At 54.5% G+C, this 26,693-nt stretch overlaps 3 protein-coding genes across 41 annotated transcripts in view; 1 reads left to right on the top strand and 2 right to left on the bottom strand.

Annotated features, from left to right (window-relative positions):
* The window catches only part of ECE2 (endothelin converting enzyme 2), a 30,036-nt gene extending 24,295 nt beyond the window's left edge, over positions 1–5,741 (bottom strand). Inside the window, exons 1-2 of one of the 2 annotated variants that reach the window (XM_023623421.2) lie at positions 5,495–5,741; positions 471–754 (exon numbers count right to left, since the gene is read on the bottom strand). In XM_023623421.2, coding sequence (XP_023479189.1) covers positions 471–754; positions 5,495–5,690 — 480 coding nt within the window. In that variant the 5' untranslated portion in view covers positions 5,691–5,741. The remainder of the gene's footprint in view (positions 1–470; positions 755–5,494) is intronic. The other variant, XM_023623422.2, reaches the window with a different exon arrangement.
* Positions 5,742–6,153: 412 nt separating this feature from the next.
* On the top strand, positions 6,154–15,049 carry ALG3 (ALG3 alpha-1,3- mannosyltransferase). Of its 3 annotated transcripts, none has more exons than XM_070243399.1 (9): positions 6,154–6,595; positions 8,310–8,409; positions 8,507–8,654; positions 8,764–8,924; positions 9,410–9,530; positions 9,959–10,164; positions 10,320–10,397; positions 11,041–11,184; positions 11,321–15,049. In XM_070243399.1, the coding sequence occupies exons 2-9, from the start codon at positions 8,336–8,338 to the stop codon at positions 11,481–11,483; spliced, it is 1,095 nt and encodes a 364-aa protein (XP_070099500.1). In that variant the 5' UTR covers positions 6,154–6,595; positions 8,310–8,335; the 3' UTR covers positions 11,484–15,049. The 3 variants fall into 3 exon arrangements, with proteins under 3 accessions (XP_070099500.1, XP_070099499.1, XP_070099498.1); XM_070243398.1 differs by having other exon boundaries at positions 6,404–6,632; positions 13,876–15,049; XM_070243397.1 differs by having other exon boundaries at positions 6,405–6,632.
* Positions 11,639–23,839, bottom strand: VWA5B2 (von Willebrand factor A domain containing 5B2). 36 transcript variants are annotated; one of them, XM_070243377.1, is made up of 22 exons: positions 23,460–23,713; positions 22,972–23,199; positions 22,767–22,882; positions 22,402–22,547; positions 22,147–22,317; positions 20,059–20,278; positions 19,721–19,878; positions 19,063–19,194; positions 18,691–18,815; positions 18,135–18,290; positions 17,645–17,755; positions 17,356–17,564; positions 17,159–17,270; positions 16,497–16,682; positions 15,477–15,648; positions 15,071–15,387; positions 14,372–14,561; positions 13,913–14,269; positions 13,062–13,199; positions 12,886–12,969; positions 12,558–12,802; positions 11,639–12,471 (listed from the first exon to the last, which is right to left on the bottom strand). In XM_070243377.1, exons 4-22 carry the CDS (start codon positions 22,538–22,540, stop codon positions 11,923–11,925), a joined length of 3,771 nt encoding a protein of 1,256 aa, XP_070099478.1. In that variant the 5' UTR covers positions 22,541–22,547; positions 22,767–22,882; positions 22,972–23,199; positions 23,460–23,713; the 3' UTR covers positions 11,639–11,922. The 36 variants fall into 36 exon arrangements, with proteins under 36 accessions (XP_070099478.1, XP_070099481.1, XP_070099491.1 ...); XM_070243380.1 differs by having other exon boundaries at positions 15,071–15,384; positions 23,460–23,664; XM_070243390.1 differs by having other exon boundaries at positions 13,075–13,199; positions 15,071–15,384; positions 23,460–23,608.
* Positions 23,840–26,693: the final 2,854 nt, after the last annotated feature.

Genomic DNA, 26,693 nt, shown 5'->3' with positions numbered 1-26,693 from the left:
AGTATTGCCCCAGATGACCTCCCAGGTCCTATACTACATCCAGTAGCTCAGGGCTTTCTATGGCAAGAGAGTGAGCCTTCTTCTCTGCCCCTGGTCATTCCATGGGGGTATGGCTATCTTTTAGACAGCTAGGAGCACAGGAGTGATGTCAGATGCAGGGGGCACTGCTCTCCTGCAAACTGCTCACCCTCCCAGTCTATGTTACCTGTCTGGAATCCGGCTGCTACCTCATCCCGATGGCAACCCAGTAGCTAACCATCAGCCTCTGTAAACCAGGCCACTCCAGCCCCCTATAATCTTGACCCAGCATAACCCTCCCCTTCCTTCAGGTAACCACAATCCTCAGGGTGACCCATCACCTACTCCAAACTATGCCTTCTCCTAGCTGCTGAGTTCTTCCAATCTCCTGAAGCCTCAATCCCCTCATTGCACACCTCTTGGTCTGCCCTCCTCTCTTGTTACTCCCTCACCTCACTCAGCACCTGGTCCACAGTGTGGACACCTTCAGAGGACACGGTCCACGGATCCTGCTCTCCAGCCAACAGGGCATCCAGTGTGCCCTTCTCAAGCACCACGTCAAAGGAGCCACTGGGGAAGCCCAGCGCCCGCACGTCCATGGTCTCCCAGCGCAGCTTGGGCACATGGGCATAGCGAGCCCGCATGGCAGCCACCACTACTGATGAGTAATCCACACTGGTCACATCAGGGAAGCCCCCAAGGTACAGCTCGTAGCTCAGGGCACTGTTCCCGCAGCCTGGGTGGGTGGCAAAAGGGCTAGGTTAGCTTTGGTTCTCGCCTCCCTAATTATCCATCCACTCTTGCCCCAATTCCTCTCAGCCCAAACCCTCCCATATTGAGGGAGAAGCAGCATCGTACAGAAAAGACCATGAGCCTTGAAGTTATACAGACCTGGGCACATAGCCTGGCTCTATCATTCCCAGCTGTGTGGCCTAGGGCAAATTGCTTACATACTAGGAATTTGGATTTCCTGTTCAGAAAAATGAAGATAACGATACCTACCCTACGTGCAGGATGTGATGCACTAAATTTAAAAGGTAAAACAACTGGAAAGTAGCTGAAGGAGCTCTGAACTTAGGAGTTCAAAGATCTGGGTTCTGATTTCCCTAGTCGCACAGCCATGGCAAGTCATTCAACTCTGAGCCTCAGTTTCCTCAGACTCTGAATGGGGATAATATTGGCATTATTAGGACCATAATATTATTATTAGGATAATATTTGTATTATCCTAATCCCTAACCTCTCAGGGAATCTCTGATGATATCAGCCCTGGGAAGACTTCTTGTTATGGGTTATTATCCTACTTTGGTGTTCAAGACAGAGTTAACAAGTGAAGGGGAAACTAGTTGGGGACATAGTGGAGCTAACCCTCTGTAATTCCTTAATGTATGTATTGTGCACTACATATTGGGTTCTGCTGATGAAGAAGAGTCCCCCTCAAGGAGCTCATGCTCTCATGGGAGGAACAGATGTGTAATCAGGCAACTGCCACATAATGCTACAAGTGTTTCAATAGGGACAGGCTGCAGGAGCACAAAGGATGGTCCCTGTCCCCACCTTAGGTGGGTCAGCCAATGGTTTCAGGCAAGCTGACAAGCAGTCAGTCTTGAAGAATCATAACACTCTGGTAGGAAGTGCTTAGAAAGAAGTTCCAAAGAGAGCAGGGTCAGGTGTGAGAAGAGGTGGAGGTTAGAGGAGTGGATGTGGATCCATAGCCAAGATGGCACAACTTCCTTTGAAGATACATTGGCCTCTTCCAGGCCTTCTTGTGGTCAGTCTCAGCCTGAGAACAGGCCAGGATGACAGCTCTTGGTGGCTCCACATGGGGATTCCCAGCTCTTGGGATTAGATTGCCTTTAATCCCCATTCGCCTCCCTAAGAGGATCATGGGATCAGCTGTTGGGATAGCCCTAATCTAGCAGGGTTTGGCAACCAGACAGGGCACCCAGAGACTGCTGGCTGGTCCTCAGCTGCCCCTTCTTGTGTTCCTCCTCAGGCCCTGGGGCCCAGGGAGAGTACTATCTCACTTGGAAAACCCAATGCATCCTTTCCCACACTGGAACCACAGCAAGCTCCAGTAGATACACTGCATGGGATGGTAAGGGTGGCTGAACAAGAGGCCCTAACTCAGTTCAGGCTGAAATTCCCCTGGGTTCTCTGCCCTACAATTGCTTCATCACCTCACACCTAACCTCATATGCCCGCAGAGCTCTGCTCAAGTGTGGACAAACCCACATTTCCTTCCTTTATTCCCCTTGGTACAGGAATGGCATCTTCCAAGAGAACTTTATCAAAGATGAAGGGAGAACACAATCTGACCACAGGGACAGTCATGCTTACAAAGCAGTGGTTTCTGATCCTACTGCCTCAGTGACTTGGTGCCTCTTAGTAACTAAGATGGGGCTTGGGAAGGCTATGCCTCCCTAGATGGAGACTTAGGGAAGCAGAGCCCTGTAGAATTGAGCCAGATCCAAGAACCCATTACGTGGAAGCCCAGAGCTATGTGGATGCAATCCCAACACCAAGAGACTAAGGCATAAGCCAGAATACCAATTCACTAATTTATAACAGGAAAAATAGCTATCATGGGGTCTGGACAGTCAATCCTTTGGTCAATCCCTTCTCTCTCTATATGAAATACAAATTGAATCCAAATTATGATCAGAAGATTCCTACAGAGCATGGAGTCAATCAAGGAAAGAGAATCACAGACTCGTAATGACAGCAAAGCTGAGTCAGCCATATGCATTCAACTGCCATGAGGATATTCTAGCCATGAGGACCAGACACACAAGTCTTCAGGCAGGGTACTCTGTTCTTTGAACAGTCCTGGATAAACTGTCTCTCTGACTCCCATTTTCAATAATAATAATGATAGCTAACAGTCATTGAACACTGGGTCCTATGCTAAGCAACTGACAGGAATTAGATCAGTTTATTTTCACAATAGTTCCATACAGAAGACAACTATTATTACCATTACCATTTTCCAGATGGGGAAACTGAGGCTGCCCAAAGTGGATAAGGAACTTTCCCAAAGTCACACAGTCAGTGGAAAAGCCAGAATTTGGATACAGGCCTGTCTCAATCTAGAACCAGAGCTCTTAAACCATTATGCTAAACTGTCTCCCAGTTTTCAAGAGGCCCACTCACTGTCAGTCATGACATTCCATCTTTAGCTGTATCAATATGACCATTAGGCTGTAATTCACAATGTAGTCATTGTACTAGTTTCAACAGAGTTCTAGATGCCTCTATGCCCATCTGCATGCTACAGCAGGAGAAATAGAAGCTCTGGAGTCAGATAGCATCCTTACTTCACCACTTACTTGCCGCATGACAATAGTGGACACTGTCAGTGCTCTGACCAGATCCCCCTGGAGTGTCCCTAGGTTTTGGCGTGTTTGCTTCTGACAGTTTGTATCTGTGACTCTTCAGGCTGAAACCCCCCTGAGGGAAACTTTACCTCTGATCACAATCCTGCTTGGCCTCTTCCCCTTCCCTGTTCCCTCATTCTCTTACCAATTTCGCCTGGGAGCACTTCCCAATAAATGACTGGGACGTGAATCCTCATCTTAGGGTTTGCTTCTGGGGAACCCAACCTGAGACAAGGACCTAGAGCAGGGGTCACCAAATCCAGTTTGCCACTTGTTTTTGTAAATAAATTTTTATTGGAACACAGCTATTTTTATTCAGTTATGTATTGTCTGTGGTTGCCTTTCCACTAGTTGTGACAGAAACTGTATAGCCCACAAAGACTCAAATCTCTACTATTTGGCCATTTTCAGAAAAGGTTTACCAACATCCATCCCAGAGTAAATCTCATAATACTTATCACTCACCTCAAGGGGTTGTCATGAGGATTTAAAAAGTTAGAAAGAGCCCAGCACATTCCCTAGCACCTACCAGGTGCTCAATTTATCTTTGTTGAGGTGGAACGTGACATAGGGTACTCCCCAAAGTTGTGAGTCCTGTTCTTAGATCTTGGGAATCCTGCCTGGAAAGTTTTCCTTTTTGATTTTTAGACTTTTCTCCCCTCTATCCAGAAAAAGATACCTCCCCATCAAGCAGATTTTAAGGCGGTGTTACTCTGCCAATCAGCAGCATGAGAATCAGCTGTGGGTTTGTTGAAAATACAGATTCCCAGGAAGAAACCTAGACTGTCCCTGGAAGGAGACTCTCAGGGTGCAGTCCAGCTTTCCAGATGATTTTGAATGACACCAAAGCTTGAAAAACAGATCTATGGTAAATCTATAAATAAATTCAATGGTTTAAAAGCACAAAATTCAAGAAAGTCTTTCTCTCTGGGGGAAAGGACTTTGATGGACCACACAAAAAACCTTGACTATACACAGAGCTTTTTATTTCACCAGGCATTATTCTAGGTATCTTTCATACTCACTCATCTTAAAACCCCAATACATAAGTACTCTTATTTTTTTAAGGCTGAAAAATGAAGGCACAGACAGTTAAGTATTTTGTCCAGGATTACACAGTTAAGATTACATGAGCCAAGATTCCAACATAATTAGCCACCTCCAAGGTCCAAGTACTTAAGCACTAGGTTACACTTCCTTCCTAGTCCTAGGAATGTTCTATTTCTCAAACTGAGTAGGGTATACACACATATTAGATTTATTATTTAGACCTTACATATATACATTATAGATGTCTCTTTCACAAATATGAAATATTTCACTTAAACACATGCATGCTTTTACAAATACCAAAACAAACGCTATAATTGGAAGTAAACCCGTTGCTCAATCAAACCTCACTAGAGCCCCCAAGACTGGCAGTGGGAGAAAACCCCGAGGAGGCAGCTGGACCTTTGAGAGTCCCACCTTGCATCCCAGCGCTTGTTTCTTTTGGGGGATCGCACCAATCTCGGCTGCAATCTCCCCTTCGACCTCAAAGGGCGCTGTCCTCATCCTCACTGTACACGGGGCACAGGACCAAGTTTCACATAGGGCTCAGAGAGTGACAAGATAACTCTTTCTAGGCGACAATTGCTCCCGGTGACCATCGGCGCAAACAAAAAAGTGCTAGGCGTTGTGCTCGAGATGCCTGCACGTGCCTTATCCGACTTAAGCTGCAGTCCCATTTCTAGAAGTGAATCTGAAGCTCAGAACGAGTTCACGACTTAAGTCATACAGCCAACTAGTATTGGGACTTGAACTAGGTCCTCTGAGCTCTCCAGCGCTCAAGGCTGCTTCCTGAGGGTCCGGAACGGGTCCTGGGTCACCTACTACGCTCAGGCTCAGACTATATTTCTCCAGCGGGCCCCCGGACTAAGAATCTCTTGGCTCCTCTTTGCCCTGGCTAAACACTGCCGAGATTCTGAAAGTACTGGATCTTGGCTCCCAACTGGGGTGTCCTCTGAGAGGGGCAGACAGACGCAAAGAAAGGGGATGGGGCCAGGCCAGGGCAGGTCCAGCCAGCTCCATCTGGGCTGGGCAGCGCCTGGACTACCCACCTAGCACGAGGATACGGTCTTCCGGCCGCAGCTCCGGCTCTAGGAGGGCACGGAAGGAAGAAAAGTCCCCGAACCACTCGTAGGGAGCAGAGTCGGCAGCGCTCCGGTAGCGCTGGTCCCAGTACTGCACCTCTCGGTACTCGCAGTTCTGCTCCGGTAACTCTGGCTGAGGCGCGGGGGCCCCTAGAGAGGCCATGCTCTCCGCCGCAGGGCCTGCCCAGCAGCCGGCCGACACCTTTGGGCGGGGCTTGGCGCCCCTATGTAGCCAATCGGGATGGCAGAATGTGGGAGGCGTGGCCTTTGTGTTTCCGCCCACCACCTGAAGCGGTTCAACATAAACACGTGGAACTTCCGTCCCCTGCTAAGCGCTCTTCTAAAAATCCTCCGGCTAGGGAAACCATATCGTCCAGACCCCGACTCCTCCGGTTGTACTGCTCGCTCATTTCCGAGGCACACTCATGGTATCAGACTCACTTGGGCTCATCACTGCCTCCTCTCATATTTTTAGTTTGGCCGGCTCCTTCCATTAAGAAGTCTGAAAACTAATGAAAAACTCATTTCCTTCCTGTTTTGAGCACACAGAAGACTCTGAGGGGAGGCGGGGGGGGGGGGGGGGGGCGGGGACACAGATCTTTCCCTCCAGCAGGGACTGGCATGAACACAGATATTCCCGGCACAGGCGAAGTGTTGGGCTGGGGTCGCGGGGTAGGGGAGAGGAGACAGCGCGGGCAGAAATGTTACTTTTTTAGGCAAACGGTCGATCCACATTAGCGCCTGTGTGCCCTAAGTATGTAATGAAGAGAAAGACCATTCAAAATAAGGACTCGGGGAACTCTGATCAGCACTCACAACGTTGCGACGCCGGGCGCCGGGAGCGGAACCTAAGTGCCTAAGTGTCTGGCTTCCAGGGAGGCGGGCCCACAGGAACGGGGCACCGTCAAGATGGCGGTGGGCGTGCGGAAACGCGGCCGGGCAGGTCCAGCAGCACGGGCAATGGGACTCTGCGGGCAGTGGCTGCGGCGCGCCTGGCAAGAGCGGCGCCTACTGCTGCTGGAGCCGCGCTACACGCTGCTGGTGGCCGCCTGCCTCTGCCTGGCGGAGGTGGGCATCACCTTCTGGGTCATTCACAGGGTGGCATGTGAGTGCGCCGAAGGGGAGGGGAGGGGAGGGAGAGGGACCCGAACCCCTGACCCAAACAGGGACCCAGATTCGGATCTCAAATCCATACCCCGGATCCTACTTAGTCGTCAGTTGCAAACCCATATCGTTTACCCAAGTCCCAAGGCTGCTCCACAGAAAACCAATCCGGCTCTTAATCCTTCCCCCATGACGGAAGGGGAGACCCTAGAGATTGGCCTTCTGCCCCGAACGTACAGCCTGCCAGGCAGAGAAAGTAAACCAGGCTGGGAGTCGGAAGACCTGGGTCCGAGTTAATGTACTGCTGCTGCTGCTGCTTGTCTCCGTGGCTTTGGACACCTCACTTCTCGTGCGAGGTCTCAATTTTCTATCTGTTCAATTGAGATCTTGAAAGTCTCTTTTCAGCGACGGCGTTTTGTGATCACTGGAGTCCGTTTGGCATTATTGGCGGCTCTTTTCCAGGCTGAATCTAGACATGGGGCTTAAAGCTTTCTTGCTAAAGACGATTAATTCAAGACATTTATTGAGTGTTTATTATGTGCCTAACGCTATGCTAGGTGCCAGCGGTTCAGTGGTGAAAAACATAGACAGATTTCCTGCTTCAGTGTCTGGGTCTGGACAAAGATAAGTTAGCAGAAAATTATAGTGCATCATATTCATCATGGTAGTAGTAAGACAAAGTGCTATAAAGGACACAGGAGGGCACCTAGCCAGACTGGAGGAGTCGAGAAAGGCTTCCTAGAGTCTCCCTTGAGAGGTAAGAACTAGCCAGTTGAGCAAAGAGAGAAAAGAGGAGGGGGAAGAGAGGCAGAGCCTAAGCAGAGAGGATCCTGTTTCAGAAACCTCCAGTCAAAAGAGAAAGTCTGGTTCCTTTGAGGAACTGAAAGAACTTTTTTAGAGGCAGAACACAAATCAAGTGTGGGTAGTACTGAGGGATGGGACTGCAGAAGTTGAGACCAGATTATGAAGGAGTCTGGAAGCCTTAAGGTTACACTTAGCGTGGTGGTTAAGAATTTAGGACCCCATGAGTTCCGATCTCAATTCTACCCTTCCTAGCTCACTGATCTTGAGCTAGTCACTTACCCTCATTAATTCATAGGTTCCTCTTCTAAAAATGGGAATAATAGAGTTTGGTCTTTATTTTAAGAGCCTTGGAGAATCATTGAAGTGTTTTTCTATTATATTAGGGTGGGAACTATATTATAGTGGGGTGAAAGTGGAAGCTGGGCGCCTAATTAGGAAGCTTTTGCATCATTGAGGCTAGAGATTATATTAGGCCCAAATTTGAATATGTAATAGCAGAGAAGGATGAGATAGTAGAAATATTTAGAATGAAGGATAGGCATGATTTGGTGACTGGTGGTAGGAAATGAGAGAGAAGGAAATATCAAAGATGTTACCCAGATTTGTGGCCTGGGCAGCTGGGACATTGATGGTGCCATTCATGGAACCCAGGAAGGAGAGCAGATTTGGAGTTGAAGATCGTGAGTTCAATTACAGACATGTTGAGTTTGAGATGTCTGGGTTCACCCAGTGAATGTCAGATAGGCAGTTAGATAAGGAGTTATGATAGAAGTGCTGGGAATGAGCTAGAACTCTGTGCTTGGATGGGCTGGAGATATAGAGGGCAGACAAATTCAGAACTTGGAAGTAACCACATCATCCTGTCCTTTTCCAGATACAGAGATCGACTGGAAGGCCTACATGGCCGAGGTAGAGGGCGTCATCAATGGCACCTATGATTATACCCAGCTGCAGGGTGACACCGGACCTCTTGTGTGAGTGGGGATAGGAGGATCAGCAAGGATGTGAGGGGCTGACTGGATACCAGGCTGTGTGGCCTGACCCAGACTCACGTTCCCTTTCGTCTTCTAGGTATCCAGCCGGCTTTGTATACATCTTTATGGGGCTATACTATGCCACTGGCCGGGGCACTGACATCCGTATGGCCCAGCATATCTTTGCTGTGCTCTATTTGGCTACCTTGCTGCTTGTCTTCTTGATCTATCATCAGACCTGCAAGGTGAGTCCATGCTACCGAGACCAGGGGGCCCCAACCTGGGAGGGCTGGGGAGCAGAGATGGCTCAGAGTTGGTAAGCTGACCTTGTTCCCCACTGTGCCCACCTCTCAGGTCCCTCCCTTCGTCTTTTTCTTCATGTGCTGTGCCTCTTACCGTGTCCACTCCATTTTTGTGCTGCGGCTCTTCAATGACCCGGTGGCCATGGTGCTGCTGTTCCTCAGTATCAACCTCCTGCTGGCCCAGCGCTGGGGCTGGGGCTGCTGCTGTTTCAGGTCAATACTCCTCCCTTCTGGCCCCCTCTCTCACTTTTTAAATTTACATCACTTTCTCCCTAATTTTCTACAGCAGAGGGAGTAAGAGTGGCCAGACAATGTGGACTAGTCAGGGCCCTGCTAAGCAGGTCCAGGATCTATAGAAAGGCTCTGCTCTCACCACCCCCACCCTGCCAAAACACCCCCCCCCCCATTTCTTCCTTCCAGACAGTATCTGTTATTGGAGTTGGTCCCTGCCCATTCTAAATACTCAGTGTGTATACTGGCTCAGTCTGGGCAGAGAGACAAGGTGTTTGCCCCCTGCCCTCAGCTTCCTCCCAGGCTGCCTTACCCTCCCTCCGGCAGGTCTGAGTGTGGGCCCCATCCAGGAGCTTGCTGGCCGGGGAGGGGAGGAGTTGCTATAGTGATGGTAGGGAGTACATCTCTGGGTGGGCTGCATGGCCCTGGAGCTGATCTCAGCCCTTCCTCTCCCCTGCCCTCCCCAGCCTGGCAGTCTCTGTGAAGATGAACGTGCTACTCTTCGCCCCTGGATTACTGTTCCTTCTCCTCATGCAGTTTGGTCTCCGTGGAGCCCTCCCCAAACTGGGCATCTGTGCTGTCCTTCAGGTACCCCCGCCTCACCCATTCCCCTTTTTAATGAAGGGGAGGCCACTCTTTTTGGCCTCCTTCCATCCTTGAGACTTCCTCAAAGCCAAGAGACAGGGGTTTGGAGTTGATTCTGCTCCTGGCAGCCACTACCCCTGGGCTTTGGTTTCTTTAGCTGTAAAATAAGGGTGTTGAACTAGATGGTCTCTGAGGACCTTTCTAGCTCTGCCCATTTATGACTTGGTGAATCCAACTTAAAGCACTGTTATTACCTGCCTCCTCAGCTTCTTTGGCCCCAGGCTGTGGCCTGGGTTGTGGGCTGGCTTTCCTGCTATCCTGGTGGGAATTAGAGAACCAATGAGTCCTACAACCTTTCCCACTCCCCTCAGTGATTAGCATGGTGCTGAGGTGAGCCTGGACAGCTCTGCTGACATCACACCCATCCTCAGGTGTTGCTGGGGCTGCCCTTCCTGCTGGAGAACCCCATCGGCTACCTATCCCGCTCCTTTGACCTTGGCCGCCAGTTTCTCTTCCGCTGGACAGTTAACTGGCGCTTCCTCCCAGAGGCCCTCTTCCTGCATCGTGCCTTCCACCTGGCACTGTTGGCTGCCCACCTCACTCTGCTCTTGCTCTTTGCCCTCTGCAGGTGGCACAGGTGAGAAAGAGGAACAGTGCCATGGGCAGAGATTGGGGAAGGAATGAAGGGTCCAGGCCCTGGGAACTCCTTGGGGGAGATTTTGAGCTCGAGGGTGAGTTGAGAGCTTGGCACACAATGGGGGCTTGATAAGTGTCTGAATGGCTTCTCCCTAGGACAGGGGAAAGTATCCTGTCGCTGCTGAAGGATCCCTCCAAAAGGAAGGTTCCACCCCAGCCCCTCACACCCAATCATATCCTTTGAATCAGCAAGGTAAGTCCTGCCCTCTCCAGGTGCAGATGGGGTCCTGGTCAGCTAGGTCTGGATGGCTGGGACCTGGGGGAGGGAAAAGGAGGTACCAGTAATAGCCATAGGGCCCATGCATAGAGCTCCTGCTCTGCACCAAACACTGTGCTGAGCACTTACATATTTAAGCATATTTTATTCTTAATTCTGAATATGATTGAGTTGCCATTATGTGTTCTGACTCTGCTTTGTGCTTTCTAAGAGATTTATATACATTCTAACATTTAAGCTAACAAAAGACCCTAAGATAGGGATATATTTTTATTATCCTCATTTTACAGGTGGCAAAATTAGGGCTTTAAGAGGTTAAGTAATTTACCAAAGTCACACAGCCAGTGAGTAATGGACTCAGTAGACCTTACGGCCCTGGGTATTACTGTCTCCATGTTAGATTGAGGAACAGGTGTAGATTGGTTAAGAAACTTGCCCAAAGGTCTGCATTTAGGAATGGGAGAGCCCGGGGCTATCTGACCCAAAAACTTTTGCCCCTCTGCTTTGGAACCTCCCTGCCCGACAACCCCACCCCTCACCCCTGCCCACCTCAACTCCTGCCTCTTCTGCTCCTGCCCTTGGCCTTGACCACTGCATACAGATTGTTTCTACCCTCTTCACCTCCAACTTCATTGGTATCTGCTTCAGCCGCTCCCTCCACTACCAGTTCTACGTCTGGTATTTCCACACACTACCCTACCTCCTGTGGGCCACGCCTGCACGCTGGCTCACACACCTGCTCAGGTACCGGCTGGGACAACCTGGGGGAGTGGGAAGGGCTAGGGAGCCCCTCATCCCAAGGATGTGACCATGGAGGGGCTGGGGTGAGCTAAAGGGCCTAGAAACTGAACAGAACCTGGAGCTTATTTCTCATCTCCAGGTTGCTGGTGCTGGGGCTCATTGAGCTCTCCTGGAACACATACCCATCCACATCCTGCAGCTCTGCTGCCCTGCACATATGCCATGCTGTCATTCTGCTGCAGCTCTGGCTGGGCCCCCAGCCTTTCCCCAAGAGCATCCAGCACAGCAAGAAAGCCCACTGAGATCCGCCTCTTCCCCTCCAGTCCATTTTCAGGACCCTGGATGGGGATGGACTCTGTGCCCTTCCCAATAAACCTTACCAAGTCCACCTTGGTATATGGAGGGGCCTGGACCAGGCTGTGAGGGGCATGCATGCGGCAGATAAAGAACTCATTCAGGCAGTCCTAAGAGGCACTTTATTGCATAGGTTTTGGGGACTGTGGCTCTCTCCCCTTCCACTGCACTGCACAGAGCTCAGAGGGAAAGGGGTGCCGGGTGGGAGGAGTGGGAGAGAGCACAGGCAGGCACTTTCTGTGGGGGCAAGAGGATTCTGGGAAAGGAATGAGAAGCAGTGGGGGGCAGGCTGTCACCAGCCCACCCCTTCCCAGCACCAAGAAGCCGGCCCTGGGTGGCAGTGACTTGCAACTGTTGGGGGGCGCCAGCCTGAGCAACGCGCAGCCCTCACATGTTTGCTGGGCTGTAGCACAGCAGGTGTAGCTGCAGGTTCTGGTCCCAGTGGCGCAGCAGCAGGAAGAGACCCCGGGCTGCGGCCTTGAGGGCAGCCAGGTCGAGGCCGTCAGGCAGGTGCTGAGCCCGCAGCCAACAGTCGGCCTTAGCTGCTGCCAGTTCCCATTCGCCAAAGGCGGCTGCACAGCGGTGCTCCAGCCACGCGAGCGCCACAGCCGTGGCCCAGGTCCGGCCCCGCAGGTCGGCACCACAGGGCCCTTCCGCTCCCTCCGAGGCCTCCGTGTCTGAGCCCCGCCCACTGTCCGCCTGGCCTGGACCCTCGGAGCCCGAGCTGGGGGATGGGCTGCAGGAGGCCGTGGCGCTGTCACCCTGGCCGACACCAGGACCTAGAAGTGCCCAGGGAGATGACGCCGAGGTGGGGCTGAGGCTGGCGCGGTGCGCAGCGAAGGGCGAGGCGCGGCACAGGCGCTCCTGCGGGATGCGCACCGCCGCGCAGAAGGGGGCGTCCAGGCGGAAGGAGCCCGGCGCCTCCTGCAGCCGCACCTGAGGAGAGAGGAGGTGGGGGGAGAAGCGAGCTGAGACAGCGCCCTGGCCCTGGCAGTGCCACCCTCCACCTCCCGAGTCCTCACCAAGGGCAGATAGTCATGGTCGCTGCCATCACTCTTGTCGTCACTGGCCTGACCCATGTTGGGGCTGCAGAGTTTACGGCTGTCTGGGCCTCTGACTTTCCGACGGCCCAGACTGAGCCTGGAGGGAGGCTGGGGAGGTGGGCGATGAAGACCTCTGGTGGGGGCTGCAGGGGCCCCTGAAGCAGGCTTGGAGTTGCCATTTCGGTCCTGGTCCCATCTGCCTGCCAGGGAGCCTCCGTGCGGTCCTGCAGTGGGGCCAGGCCATCAGTTCCAGGAGAGGCCCCTAAGCCCGCCTACTCCCCACTATTGCCTCAGATTGGGGTGTTACCTTTAGAGTGGACAACTGCGGGCAGAAGAGCTGCATCTTGGCAGTTCTGAGAGGCAGGAGGGGTGCCTGGGGGCTCTGCTGGCTCTGCAGGGACACAGAAGGCAGGTGAGGTTTGCCCAGGAGGGTGGCCAGTGAGGTGAGGTGTGGCACCTGAGGTCACCTGGGAGGAACTCTACCTGAGCTCCGCACCTGCAGGGCTGAGGGCAGGACCTCCCTAGTGGTGGCGTCTACAGCTACAGGGCAGGTGAAGCAGGAGGGGGCAGAGCTGACCTTGCTTGTCTGAAGGGCCCGGAGCCAGGACCTCCGGGCATGGCCTGCGAAACCAAGGAATAGCATCGTGAACGGGTGTATGTGTAGGGGCGGGGGTTCACTTACCCCCTACAGAGGGCTTTGTATAAAAACTTCTCAGTGCTCCTCATAGCTTCTCCCTCTGTCCTGGCCCCCTGGCCAGCCAGAAACAACATTCTTTACACCACCTGTAGGAATCGACTGGTTTCTTTTTCCATCTACTCATTTCAGGCGTGTCTAATAGAACTTTCTGCGGTGATGAAAATGTTCTGTATTTGTATGATCCTATATGGTAGCCACTATTTACATGTGACTCTTAAGCATCTGAAATGTGGCTAGTGCAGCTGAAAAACTGAAATTTTAAATTTATTTAATTTTAATAGTCTTCCCAAATGACAGGTTTCTTTTTATATTACGGGCACCATGAATCATTACAAGATCACGTTTCCCTCTATGTTGGGTGCTAGGAAGCTTGCCGATTTTGGGTCCTATGCTTGCAGGGGCACATAACCTCATGGTGTGCATCTTTAATATGACCTCATTCTCCACTTCCTTTTATTATCGCTTTTTTCCCATTGCCTTGCGTAATTTTTTTTCTTGTCACTGTGGATGAGCCACCTCAAATCATTTGTGAGCAAGGTGAGATAGAGAGAATGATCAAACACACAGACCTATGCCTCTGCTACTCTGTGCCCCATACAGGCTCCTTGGGCCCTGACTGGGCCCACCAGCAACTCACCCCGGTCAGCCATGGTCTCGGCCCCTCCTCGGAGAGCCAGCTGCTCATTGTCCCGGACCAGGGAAGCTGCTGTCAGCCGATGAAGTGCTTGGTCCCAAGCACCTTCTCTTTCAGGGGGTGACGGAGGCAGCGAGCCATCATCCCCAGGCCCCCATAGTGTCTCTAGCCCAAGACCCACCTCCCAGCACATAGGCTGCTCCCCACACAGGGCCCGGATCACCACATGGCAGCGTGGAGTGAGGGGAGCCAGTGGCACTGCTGCAGGGGCCGACTCCCCATTGGGGGGCACAGCTGTGAACAAGAAGGGTGGTTCCATCAACATGTCCCAGTCCATGGGGGCTGGGGAGAGCAGGTTTCCTGGGGAGAGACAGTGGCAGAGCAGAGGCAGTGTGGTGCCCTGGACTCCACCTCCCCAAGGCCTCCTTGGTGTCAGAATCCAGCTCCCCATCCAGTCCTTACCTGAGTCATCCAAGCCCTGTCCCAGCTGCTGCCCTGGCTCAGGGCCCGGCCCATCTGGGGCTGCACCCAGAGAGGGATGCCGGGGCCGGCCGGGAACTGGGTTCACCCGGCCTGGGGGTGATGAGAGGCTTCGGCCAGCCAGAGCCACTCTGCATCGACGGCCCAGCACCTCAGCACTTAAGGCTCCAGCCTGCACTTGAGAAGTGGGGTCCATTGGTCAAGGAATGCAGAGCTCCTGGCCATCAAACTTAGACACACAACGGGCCACATGCCCCTTCGTCTGAAACCCTGGATGGCTGCTCACTACCCTTAGCAGTAAGGCCAGGCTCCTTATGGCCCCAGCCCCATTCCCAGTGTCATCTCCCTCCATGCCCTCTTTCTCACTTGAGCTTGTTGCTTGTCTCTGTTTTCGTTCATATCTTCGCTCTCTTTGCTTACCTAACTTCTACTTATTCTTCCAGACATGACTCTTGCCTTCCTGACTCCCTCAGACATGGTTAGTCACCTTGACTCTGAGCCCCCATAAAACCGTGTCCCTGTGCTCATCACTGTGTGTTGCATGGTATCATCATTATATATTTACCCATCTATTTCTTCAGCTAGACTTAATAGTAACCACTGCGAAATTTATTGCATACAGCAGATGGTCAATAAATAGTTTGCTGGATACATGGAAAATGGATGTGGACTGAATCTCACCTTGACTGGAGTGAGTGGGGGTACAGGCAGGGGGCAGGAGCGGGAGCCTGCAGGTTCTCCACAAGCCAGGCTGCGGCAGCCCTGCTGAGAAGGGGGATGCAGGGCAGTATTGCCCTCAGGGGAGCCAGGGCCCTGGGAACCAGGGGACTCGCTACTGCCTGTGGAGCCTGGGCCTGGCTCGGGGCTGGCAGAGCAGTGGGTGAGCACATACTGCTCCCGGATGTATGAGGACTGGAAGATGCGGCGCCATATGGCTGTGTCAGAGGAGGGGTTGGGTCCAGGATCGGTGACTGGATCTGTCAGAGCGTCAGTACCTGCTGGGAGACAGGAGAATAGACCCCGGCCCTGGCCTCCCACTGCCCACTCCTTCTCCAACGCAGCCACACACATACACCGGGGCACTCACTCTGCTCTGAGTCCCCAGCAGCCCATGGGCTGGACAGCTCTGCTGACACAGTGCCTGTTCCCAGTGGCTCCGAGGTGCCAGTGGGCTCAGTGCCAGGGCTGGTGGCAGATGGCGCCTCCTCTGGGGACGGGAACACGGAGCCACCTAAGCTCTGCCAGCCAGGCTCTTGGCCCTAGAGAGGGATAGTCATTGGGAAAAAAAGCAGATTGTAGTTATACATAAACTCTTTCCAAACAGGATTTAAGATGGCATACCGCAAGAGCCAGTAAAGCTAATAAACCAGAAATGGAAGCATATATGCTAGCCATGGGGTTAATAGAGCTGCTGTGGCTGAGCTTCAGGTTTGGCCCTGAGCTTCCCAGCAGCCAGGCAAAAAGGCAAACCGTCCATTATACAGCTCTCATGATCAAAAAGGAGGAAGTATGCTTAGTTCTTCTGGAGAGATAGAGCTCTTCATAATAACTATCACTTCTCAAACTCCTATGTGTCAAGTATCCTACCAAGAACAAGTACAATATGACCTCTAATTACAACAACGCTATAAAAAATAAGTATGAGGAAATTGGCTCAGAGAGGTTAAGTGACTTGCCCAAAATGAAATGGCTAGCACATGGCAGAGCTGGGATCTGAGATTTCATCTAGACTATGCTCTGTCTGTCCCTGAGTGTTAACGAGAGATAATCAGATGGTGCTTTCTGTAGGGCACTGTGTGCAGTAATGAGCAAGTTTTGACAAGAATCTCACAGCAAATGCTGGAGCTGTTTTCTGTGGCTTTGTGCTTTAGTGTCCTTTGGTAAAAGCCAAGGGCAACCCTTTGCAGGACAACCCAGTGGAAGACATCCTGAGAGGGGCAGGCTGCAGTCACCCTGGGGGGGGGGGGGCCCAGTGTGATCTCTGGGGAGGCCTTGGGAGTAGGAGAGTTTGGCAGAGAGAGGCACAGGGAATGGAAGAAGGGTTTTGAAGAGATGCGGGGGCTTCAGCCATCCCAGGCCCACCTCCCACACCCCAGCCTAGGCCTACCCTGGGAGGGCGGGGCCGGAAGCTATCCACCCTGAAGAGTGAGCAGTAACCCAGCAGCTGGTCGCCAGGGTAGAGTGCTGGGATCTCCCGGGGGGTCAGTAGTGCCTCCACTGCGTCGGGCACAAACCAGTCTACAGAGATGTCACTCAAAGCGGGCTCCAGTGCCTTCCGCAGAGCCTGCACAAGCTGTGAGGAGTGGCCAGAGGGAAGTCATGGGAGAGAAAGAGGTGCCACAGAGCCGACAGAATTGCCCTTCCCCTGATGCCATCTGCCCAGCCCCTGCGCTGAGGGGAGCAGAGTCACAGTGGGGGTAGGAACAAACAATGGGACTGAGTGCTCAGTCCGCAGGGCTTGGTCTGTCTCCTGGCCTGAGCTTGCCACGTGGATGAGCAAGATTTTCCAGGACATGGCTCAGTACCAGGACAAAACCAAGAATAAGATTTGGGGTGTGGTCGGAGGCCATGTACCCCCACCTTTGGCCTCCTGAAGCACCCACAGAAGCTCCAGCAGCTCCCCCCTGATTGGCATCTCAAGAGAAGGTAGGGATTGGAGTGGTCAGGGTGCCAGAGACCCTGCCACCTGACTGGGTTCTGTTGGAGACTCAGGGTAACTTGGGACACGGGCTTCCAGGAGTCGGGAATAGGGCCCAGGCTCAAGCTCACCAAGGGCTGCAGCCTCTCCCCAGGCCTCAGGAAGTAGGCTTGGCCCCTGCTGAGGGCAGACAGACCCTGGAGCAGCTGGTGGCAGGCGGGCCCCAGCCCAAAGGAGAAGCACCTGATGAGGGAAGGGAAGCAGCTGTGACCCTCAGGAGCTTCTTGAAGGAGTTGATCTCAGGCACCTGGCTCTGCCCACCCCATACCTGGCTGCCCCCCTGTGCCACCTCATGAGCTCCAGGGTTTGGTGGGTAACAGTGGCCATGGGCGAGGCAGCAGTGAGCAGGAACAGCTGCCGAGGGTGGGCCCTATGCTGGGGCTGCCCCATGGCCCAGTCCAGCGCAGCCAGCACATCTGGGGGACCACTCACAGCCTGCAGGGTCTCAAGGCTCTCACAGATTAGCTGCACAGTGTCCTGGAGAGAGAAGGCAGAGGCTGGGCCGTGCTGGGCTGAAACATCTCCCCCAGGACCCCAAATCCCTGGGCCACACTCACATCACTGCAAGGCCGGCTCTCTAGGAAGAGGGGCTGCACTGACGTGCCAAATATGGCCAGGTTGATGAGCGTCTGGGACGGGAGCGACTTCACAGCCAAAACAATGGCATCCTGGGGAAGGCCAGAGAGGAGAGCGTGAGGCAGGCCCCACGGGCACTGGTAGAGAGTGAGGGACAGCAGATTGCCTGCCTTCTCCAGGCTCTCTGAGTGAGAGTCTGGAGTGTGAGGGAGACTCTGAGTGCGTGTGCAAGGCACTTGTGTATATGACTCTGGAGGTGTATATGACACTTGGGTTTGGGCTTAGGTGTGACTGACTATGCCTTTATGTATGAGAGAGGTTCTTGGAATCTGGGAGAGATGCCTGCATGTGTATGAGAAACAGAGAGACACGTGTGTGTGTGTGTATGTCTTCAAGAGGCTGCCGCCAGCCCACCTCAGATCCACTGCCTCACCCAGCCCCCGGGCCTGCCCACCCCGTGTCCCCACAGGCCTTGTGTGCTATGCTGCTGCTGTCCAACAGGAAGAGGAGCTCCCGCGTAGCTGAGCCCAGCTGTCCAGGCTTGGAGCTCAGGTCTGGGCAGAAGCTCAGCACCAGCACGGGGTTCAGCAGGATATCCTTGTGGAAGCGTCTCTGCAGGAACCACACCTGAGACAGGAGCCCTGCGTCATCCTGGGCCAGGCTTAGTGTCACTCCAACCTGGGCTACCAGCAGGACCCAGCCCTGGGGCCTTTTCTGTCTAATCCACCCAGAGGGGACACCTTTCTGTAGTCATTGGAATAAAGGCCATGGCAGAGGCAGGTGACTGTCCTCTGCCTATGTCAGACCTAGCCCCCATCCTCTGAGACACATCCCAGGGAGACTTGCATGGGCCCTCCTATGACAATACTCATCAGCCCTCTGGAATGGTGGTGGCAGCTACTGAGAAGCCCTGGTGAGAGCAGAGGCCCCCCACCCATCCCAACATGAGTCTGCTTGCCTGCTCCTCATGCACAAATACAGCCAGCAGTGCGGCCAGGGGTCAGACCAGGACCCCAGGCAGCCATACCTGCCGGTCCCCATCACTGTCCCTTCTCTGCAGCCTCTGGAAATCCCGGCGGGCCCTCACCCAGGCCTCATATTCTGCTGAGCTCAGGCTGCCGGCCTCCAGCATCAGGTGCGGCTGGTGGGGCTCTGAGGAGGAAGAGACACAGCTCTGTCAGGGAAGTCCTTGTCTCTGGACTCCAACTGCCCAGTCCCACTGCCCTGGGAGGACCTTGCAGTTCCAGCCTCCCTGCACCACTGGGCGCCCCCTCACAGATGACGTGGTCCATCTGGTTTGCGGCCTGGAAATTTAGACTTGAAGAATGCTACCCAGGTGGTCCTGAAGCAGGTCAGAGTTGCCCAGTGCAACTCCCCACTGCATGCCCCAGCCTCTTACCACTAGGGTGCAGCAGGATCTCCAAGACCCGGTCACAGCGGTGGCCCTCTGCCAATGTGACACAGATGGTGGCTGCGGAGCTGGCATGAGGGGGTGCATCTGCCCGCAGAGCATGAGAGGGGCTCTCCAGGCCTGAGGGACATAGAGGCAGGGAGAGGTGATGATTGCCCCACCCCAGGCCAGCACTGAGCGCAAACATCAGCTCCCCAGACAACAGTGGTGTGGGCAAGCTCCTGACTGATTGAGCTCAGCTCTGAGCCTAATCTATGGGGTCAGTGGACGAGGGGGGATTTGCCTGCTTATGAAAGGCTGGGCAGTAGATTCCCAGCTCTGTTCCTGGCTCGCCAAAGACTTATACATCAAGCAATTGCTGATTTAGCATCCTCTCCAGCCTCTTGCACAAGGGAACGCCACTTCTTCACTTGGATTGGTCTCATTGTAAGCATCTCTCTTCCCATTGGTGAGCGGAGTGGGATATAAATAAATTACAATGACACACCTAGGGGTGTGTGTGTTATGTAGAAGCAGCCAGGGAATGCTCTCACTGGGAGACTGGAGGTTCCCAAGGCTTAGGTACCTGTCTTCTTCTGTCCTGTGTTCCTCCCATCCCCAAGCCTTGAATTATTTCCCAGACAGCTACACTGGGAGGGGCACCCACCTGCCAGCAGGCACGGCCCAGTCACCAGCATCTCGAAGGAGAAGGTGTATGGGGCCGGGCAGCGGGCAGGGCCTGAGAACACGTCCGGAGGGGCAGCTGGCTCCTCCCAGGCCAGCCCTTCCTCCTGAGGGCTGCCCACCCCGAAGCAGCTGGTAGGGCTGGAAGGGAGCATGAGGAGGGTCACTGAGCCACTACCAAGGCCCCTAGACCCTCTGGCTGACTGGCCCCAACCCTTCCTCACCCTGCCCATCCCCCGGGACCCCCTGCCAAAGCCCCCTCACCCGCACTAGACCCAGAGAAGCCGAGGGAGGGACGAAGAGAATCACCATAGGCCCAACCTGTCGTCACAGAGCCCCGGAGGCCTGGGGGGCCCCAGCGGGCCTTGCAGGGCCAGCGGGGTGAGCACAGAGGGCAGAGCCACGCGCAGCACCCCATCAGGCCTTGAGGGCAGCTCCCGGCTGCTGCGCAGGGTCACTGTCATGGTGCCGGCCGCGGCGATGAGGCCAGTGGGCAGCACCAGCGTGGACCGGGCCTGGGCCAGATCCAAGACAAGATGACCTATGATGAGTGAGAAAAGGGGTCAGAAGGGGCTGGAAGCAGAGGAGATGGAGGGAAATAGGGGTGGGAGCAGGCACTGAGTCAGGGGAGCCTGGGCAAGGGGGACTTTTGAGGTTGAAGGGACACTGGGCTAATGCATTGGTGATGCAGGATGGAGGCATGAGATGAATGATGGTAGGAGAGGCAGGTTAATGGTAGAAGGCTCTGGCTGTCATCAGGAAAGGGAGAAGTGAAATCACTGCTAATGGAGGGTTGAAGAGGAGAAGGGACCATGTCCACACCACCCCCAAGATCCTGGGGGACCCATACCTTCTGCCCCTACCCATTCAAACCTTGGACATCATCTTCCCAAAGGACCCTCCCTTGTGGACTGACATCCCCGGTAGCCTGGAACCCACCCTGCTCACAAATTCCTTGCTCGTGAATGGTCAGGGGCTCCCCAATGCCCACTAGGAGTAGCTCCAGAATTTTCTACCCAAGAGGAGTTTGGGAGCAGTAATCTGCTTGGAAGCTGGCTGGAGGACATAAGGCTGCATCTGCATACCAAGCACACCATTTTACTTAGATCGTGGGTTGATTTGGGGACTGGTGGAGTTGTGGAGGCCACCACTGCTGCTAAAGGAGAAATGGCCAGGTGTACAGTGGCAGTCAAGGCCTTCCACCGTCTGACCCCAGCCTCCCTGTACAGCCCTACCTCACCTCACTGCACCACAATAATCATTTATCCATTATTTCGAGAAATACTTGCTGAATAAATGAAGGGAAGAAAAAGATGGAAGGGAAAGAAAGAAGGAAGGTAATAAGGAAGAAAAGGGCTCCCATCCCAGCCAGCTGAGGCTTGGGGACAGCCTGACATGGTGGAGGGAGCACAGCATCAGGTTTTGAGTCTCAGTCCCATGACTTCTAATCCTGCCCTTCGGTAATTCTCTTGTTTGAGGCGCCTCTGTTTCCTCATCCATGAAATAGGGGTCATAATAACTAATAATAACTATATCTCAAAGATTGTGGTGAGGAATAAATGAGATAATATATGGAAAGCATCCAACACGTAAGAGCCCGTTGCTGTTATTTTCATCACCCATAAGAAGGGGAAGGAGAACAACACTCGCATTACATACCTCTCTGGATTCAAATGAGGTGATACCAGTGACTGGGCTTTGTTAACTGTAAATCACTATAAACAGGAGGTGTTTTATTACCATCACCCAATATAACTTACTTCCAAACCTGTGCTTACACCATTGCCCCTGCCTGGAGTGCCATTCCCCTCCTCTCCACATCACCACATCCTAACCGTCCTTTCAGTCAAAAGCTGCCTCCACTTCCTTCTGGAACATTCCTGTGGCCTCAGCCCAGAGCTCACTCTGGCCTCTAACTACCTGCTGGGCTCATGCCAACTCTCAACACCACTGGGTTCTGTCCCTCTTCTTACCTGGAGGCCAATCCCATGTGCAGGAATCCAATGAACGTATAAATAAATGAAAGAATGAAGTGCAAAACACAAAACCTAGCACGGGGTGGGCTTCCATTCCCTCACCCAGCACTCCCTGAGCCCCTTTGTGCCACATTCTCTGCGAGATGCCGGGCCTTGGAGACGACCAAAACCCTGCCCCAGGCTCAGGAGCTAATGCCCCCGAGGGGGAGCCAGCCATGCGGACCCCCTGCTGTGCCTGTCTGCCTGGCTGCCAACCTCAGGGCAGGCCTGGGTCGCACTGCCCCAGCACCTGGCCTAAGTCGTGCCCAGTCCCAAAAGGGATGAATCAATGAATGAAAAAATCAGCAGCTGGAGCGGGGACGGGGAGGGGCGGGACGCAGAGCGGGTGCAGGAACCGGCGGGCTTTTGGAGGCGGGGCGGGGCCAGGACTCACCCTGCGCGCAGCGGCGGGGCGTGGAGGCCCCCCGCCCGGGGCCCAGCGCGCGGCAGCACGCGGCTTGCAAGCGGCGCCGGCTCTGCAGCTGGAAGGAGACGCGCCGGCCCGCCGCCTCCGCCTCGAAGCCCGACACCACTTCGGCCTCCGCCAGCGGGTACACGAACACGCCTGGAGCGGGGTGGGGGGCACAGGCGGTGTCGGACCTTGCCCGGCACCCGCTCCCCACCACGCCGCGCCCCGCCCGCGCCTCACCGTCCACCGGCTGCGGCTGCGGGTTGTGATAGGTGAGCCGGGCCCGCAGGCTGAGGCAGGGGCCGTTGGCGCAGGCCCGGACCCAGGAGTCGGTGAGGGGCAGCGGCGTCCAGCTGGAGGGGCAGTACAGGCCTGGCATGGTGCCCCTGCGGGAGGAGGTGCTCGATGAAGGGGCACGCGGGGTGGGTCCAGGGCGCCCCTCCCCGCCCTGCTGAAAGCGGGTGGGAGAATCTCACTCAGGCACTAGGACGCAGACCTGCAGGGGGCGCAAGGCTGAGCCGGGGCCTCCCGCCCGCCCGACAGGTGGCTAGGGCAGGGAAGAAGGGAGAGAGGGGGATGGCGAGATGGGCATCCTCTCCTGTTACCTGGGAAGCCGGGGTGGAGGGCAGCTCCGGGCAGCGCGGGGACCCGGGGAACGGAGGGTTAATGATTAACTGGCGCTCCGGACGCCCAGCAGTCCCGCCGCCGGCTCCTCTAAGGGCTGGGGGGGGGGGGTTGGTGGGGGGGGCGGGGAGGTTGTGTCACAGCTGTTCCATCACCCGCTCCCGGGCCTCACCACCGCCCCCGTACCTGCCGGCCCCCCGGGGCTCCCCGCGGCTGACAGCTGTTGGAAGTGGCGCGGGTGGAGAGATGGGAGATGCTCTGGGTGGGGAGCAAGGGTTTAAAGGGCCAGCATCGTCCTGGGTGTCCCCAGCCCAGCAAGGGACAGCAGGGGCGGGATGGGATGGGGAGCCCAAGGGCCGCAGTCTTTCTCTCTCCGGCTCTTCATCTGCCCGAGGCGCTGAGAGGGGCTGCAGGCTGGAGTGGAGGGGGTTGGGTTGGGAAGAAGATGGGAAGCGAAAGGAGGGGTGGGGTCTTTCGGACGCAAGAGCAGGAGAGGTGTTGGGGCAGGGGGATTCCGTGGGATCCGTCAAGAGTACCTCTCCCCACCCTCGCAGAGCTGATCTGGGAGTAGGGGGCGACGGCAGTCGCCGCCGCCCCCACAATCGAGCTGTCAGGGGATGCTGCAGGCTGGGTCCAGGGATCGTCCCCTTCCCTGCGGGCAGCCCCAGCCTCACCGTCGCGTCCTCTGCAGAGTTCTGGGCGCCACGCCGGGACCAGGGTGGGTGGTGCTGCCTCTGCGCCCGGGCTGCACTCAGTCCCGGCACCTGCTGGGCACCGGCTCTCGACTCCTGCTGCGGCCGCTGTGAGTCCGCGCAGGGGCGTCGGCCCTGCGGGTGCTGGTCCCGCCCCCGCTCGGGAAGGCAGCCCCTCCAGCCGGTCTCGGCCCCGCCTGCCGCTGCAGCGGGGCTGATGCTCCCCCCCACTCCCCGCCCCCTTCGGGCGCCGTACCGCCTCCGCGCCAGCCCTGGCCGCTGGAGCCAGACACAGCGCCGCAGTGCAGGGACCACGTCCCCACCGCCGCACGGCCCCCCATCAATTCGGGACCGAGACCTCTGAGGCCCCACCCTTTACGTCCTTCAGGAAGTGAGGCGTCCTGCAAGTGCAGCAGAGCCTCTCAGTCTGCAGCCCTCCGGCGCTGCAGCGACCCCAGCTGTCCCAGTATCAGCCCAGTCCCCTCCCTGGCTAGGTTTTCCTTCACTGTAGTGATCCCCCTCATCACTGCAGCCACCCCCCCACCCCCACACACACACCAAGAAGCTAGCCCCTTTCTTTTGCAAAGTGATCCTTCATCATTGCAGGAACCGTCCCCCATCCCTGCAGATATTTTCAGCTCCTGTGATCACTTCAATGACCACTCACCCCAAGCAGCGACTTCCCCCCAGCCCCACGCAGCCAGCCTTCCCATCACTGCAGTGCCATCTTCTCACTTTATCTGGGGGTAGGGAGAGGGGGCAAGATGCCCCCCTCCAGCTGTAACTCCCTGGTTCTTTCAGTAGCCCACCACCTTGGAAGTGAGGCCTTCCAGCCTGCAGAGCCTTGTGGCTGCAGCCCCCATCATAGCACTGACCCCCACTCCATCACTGCAGCACCTGCAGGAGAACACATGCCTGCTTGTAAACAGGTCCCTTGTCATTGGCAGAATTTTCATGCAGCTTGATACTGTTATGCTGCAAAAGATTAGGGAAGTCTGTAAAACCTCTCCCAGGATCCCTGAGGGAGAGTCTGGAAGTCTTGGAGAAGGGACCGTGTTTGGGTATCACCCATGGATGCTTTCTTGCAGAGACCACAGTGAGATTTTGTAAAGAGAGCTAGAGAAGAGCTAGGAACAGGCTTTCAAGCTAGAGAACCCCACATACTCAGGGTTCTCAGCCCTCCTCATTTACTCTATCCTTCTGATTCCAGTCACTATCACCATACTGGCCCCAGTTGGGATCCCCTGCCTCCTTGAGCACCTGAGCCCTCAACCCACCCCTTTCCCTTGCTCAAACCACTTAGCATGGTGGAGATCGCTTGGCCTTTTCCCAGGGAACTTCATGGGTGGAAATTCACAGGGACGATGCAGGAAGCATAGACACCATCACAATGATCCAGCCCAGAGGGGGCTCCAGCTGGGTGCCAGCCCTGTTGTTTCCACACTGTCTGAGCCATGGTTCCATTGACCCCCCCCTCCCTTCTCTGCTGAAGCACCCCAGCCTCATTCTGAGTAAGGGTCTCTCTTAAAGGCTTAGAGGAGAAACAGTGGATGGTGAGTAGACTGAAGGGCCCTTCAGGGGATCCAGGTCTCCAGGCAGGACCAGCCCTAGCCCGGAGGGCTCCCCAGAAGTCCAGGCAGTGACCACCTCCCCGTGGGTGTTTTGTGCTCTGCCCCTTCTGCAAATGGGTATTATAAAAGCATTTAACAGGGAGCTTTTAGGAGGAGCTAACCTAACCTGGTGGTGGTGGGAGGGGGTGCCATTTAAGCTGAGTCCTAAATGGGAGTTAAGCAGTGAAGGGGAAGCTGCTTCATGCAGAGGGATCAGCTCATCAAAAGGTAAGAGAACCAGAGGTCTAAGGAAAGTATAAGTTGGTGTGTACTTGTTTTTTCTCTTAATATTTGTCAAGCACCTACTATAGGCTAGGCCCTGCACTAAGCACGGATTACCTCCGTAAGGATCAAAACGGCCCTAAGAGGTAGGTTCTATTATCATCTTACAGGTGAGAAAACCAAAGCCCGGACAAGGGAAGTAACTTGCTCACGATAAGCTAGTAAAGTGGTGGAGCCAGGATGCTGAACTCAGATGGTCTGGCCTCAGAACCTTTATTCTGAAACTATCCCCATAGACAATACGGTTTTCTTGATGTTTATTTTCTGGTTTATTCTCTTTGATTTTCCCTAAATCTCTTTTACTTCAATGTTTTTTTTTTTTTTATTGAGAGAGAATTAACATATAACATTGTATTGGTTTTAGGTATATAACATAATGATTTGATATAGGTATATATTGCAAATTGATGACCACAGTAAGTTTAGTCAACATCCACTTAGATTCCCTAAATCTCTTAATACATTTCCTTTTGAAAATTCCCATCAGTCTTGGCTGACCTCAAAAACAAAGGCACAGGTAGAGCAAGGGTTTGGCCTGCTGCCATGGCAGGGAGGTGTGCTGGCGGGGCCCTGGCAAGGATGAGACAGGAGCGGGTGGCTGAAGCTAGAGCCCACGGTCTCCTCTTGAGCCTGTGAGAACCCCTGGAAGGAAGTGACCCTTTTCCTACCACAGCGACTGGCACACAGTAGGTACCTAAGTGTTGGCTGCACTCAGCTCAGTTGCACTGACTCAGTTGCAGTGATGATGTCATGAAACGTGCTGGCTCTGTTAGTGACAATGACCCTGTTTTCTAATGTCTGTGTGGAGCAGGTAGCTAGGCCACCGAGCTCCCTGTCCAGGACATCTGCTCACCTCAGCTACCACCAAGCTGGCCTGTAGGGTGCTACCTTTCCTCTGATCTGGCCCAAGAGGGAGGTTTCGAACTCACCCCTCAACTCAGTCAGACACTGCCCAGGTTGGGGCTGGAACATGTCAACAACCTTTAGCAAGGGTGGTGGTGATGGGGGCCAGAGATAGGGTAAACCTGAAGGGGAACCACCTTGGAAAATGACAGTCAGCCGGGTCACTTATTGCAAAGCACAGCTCATCTGTCCTCTGCTTGCAGGCTGCCTCCCTGCCTTTGGGGACAGTGGTCTTGTTTCCCCAAGCCTCAGAGCATCTATGCTGTCAGATTTGAGCTCCAGGAAGAGTTAGGCCTTGAGAAAGAGGAGGTTTGCCTCCTGCTTGTCTGAAGCTTCATCTCCAAAATCCCAGGCCATGTCTGAAGCCCAAATGGGAAGATGGCTTTGCTCACTCATTCATGCATTCATTCAGCCAATCAGT

This window comes from Equus caballus, chromosome 19 (genome assembly GCF_041296265.1).
Source record: "Equus caballus isolate H_3958 breed thoroughbred chromosome 19, TB-T2T, whole genome shotgun sequence".
Taxonomy (NCBI): Eukaryota; Metazoa; Chordata; class Mammalia; order Perissodactyla; family Equidae; genus Equus; species Equus caballus.
This window is presented reverse-complemented; position numbering and strand designations above follow the sequence as displayed.

What these genes read in the sequence shown, in the direction of transcription:
- ALG3 (XM_070243397.1), top strand. Translation starts at nt 6,437, where the DNA reads ATGGCGGTGGGCGTGCGGAAACGCGGCCGGGCAGGTCCAGCAGCACGG. An exon ending in GGTGACACCGGACCTCTTGT is followed by an intron (nt 8,410 to 8,506) that starts GTGAGTGGGGAT and finishes TTCGTCTTCTAG; the next exon opens with GTATCCAGCCGGCTTTGTAT. An exon ending in GCATCTGTGCTGTCCTTCAG is followed by an intron (nt 9,531 to 9,958) that starts GTACCCCCGCCT and finishes ACCCATCCTCAG; the next exon opens with GTGTTGCTGGGGCTGCCCTT.
- VWA5B2 (XM_070243358.1), bottom strand. Translation starts at nt 22,540, where the DNA reads ATGCCAGGCCTGTACTGCCCCTCCAGCTGGACGCCGCTGCCCCTCACC. An exon ending in GACGACAGGTTGGGCCTATG is followed by an intron (nt 19,879 to 20,046) that starts GTGATTCTCTTC and finishes GCTCCCTTCCAG; the next exon opens with CCCTACCAGCTGCTTCGGGG. An exon ending in AGAGCCGGCCTTGCAGTGAT is followed by an intron (nt 17,565 to 17,644) that starts GTGAGTGTGGCC and finishes TTCTCTCTCCAG; the next exon opens with GACACTGTGCAGCTAATCTG.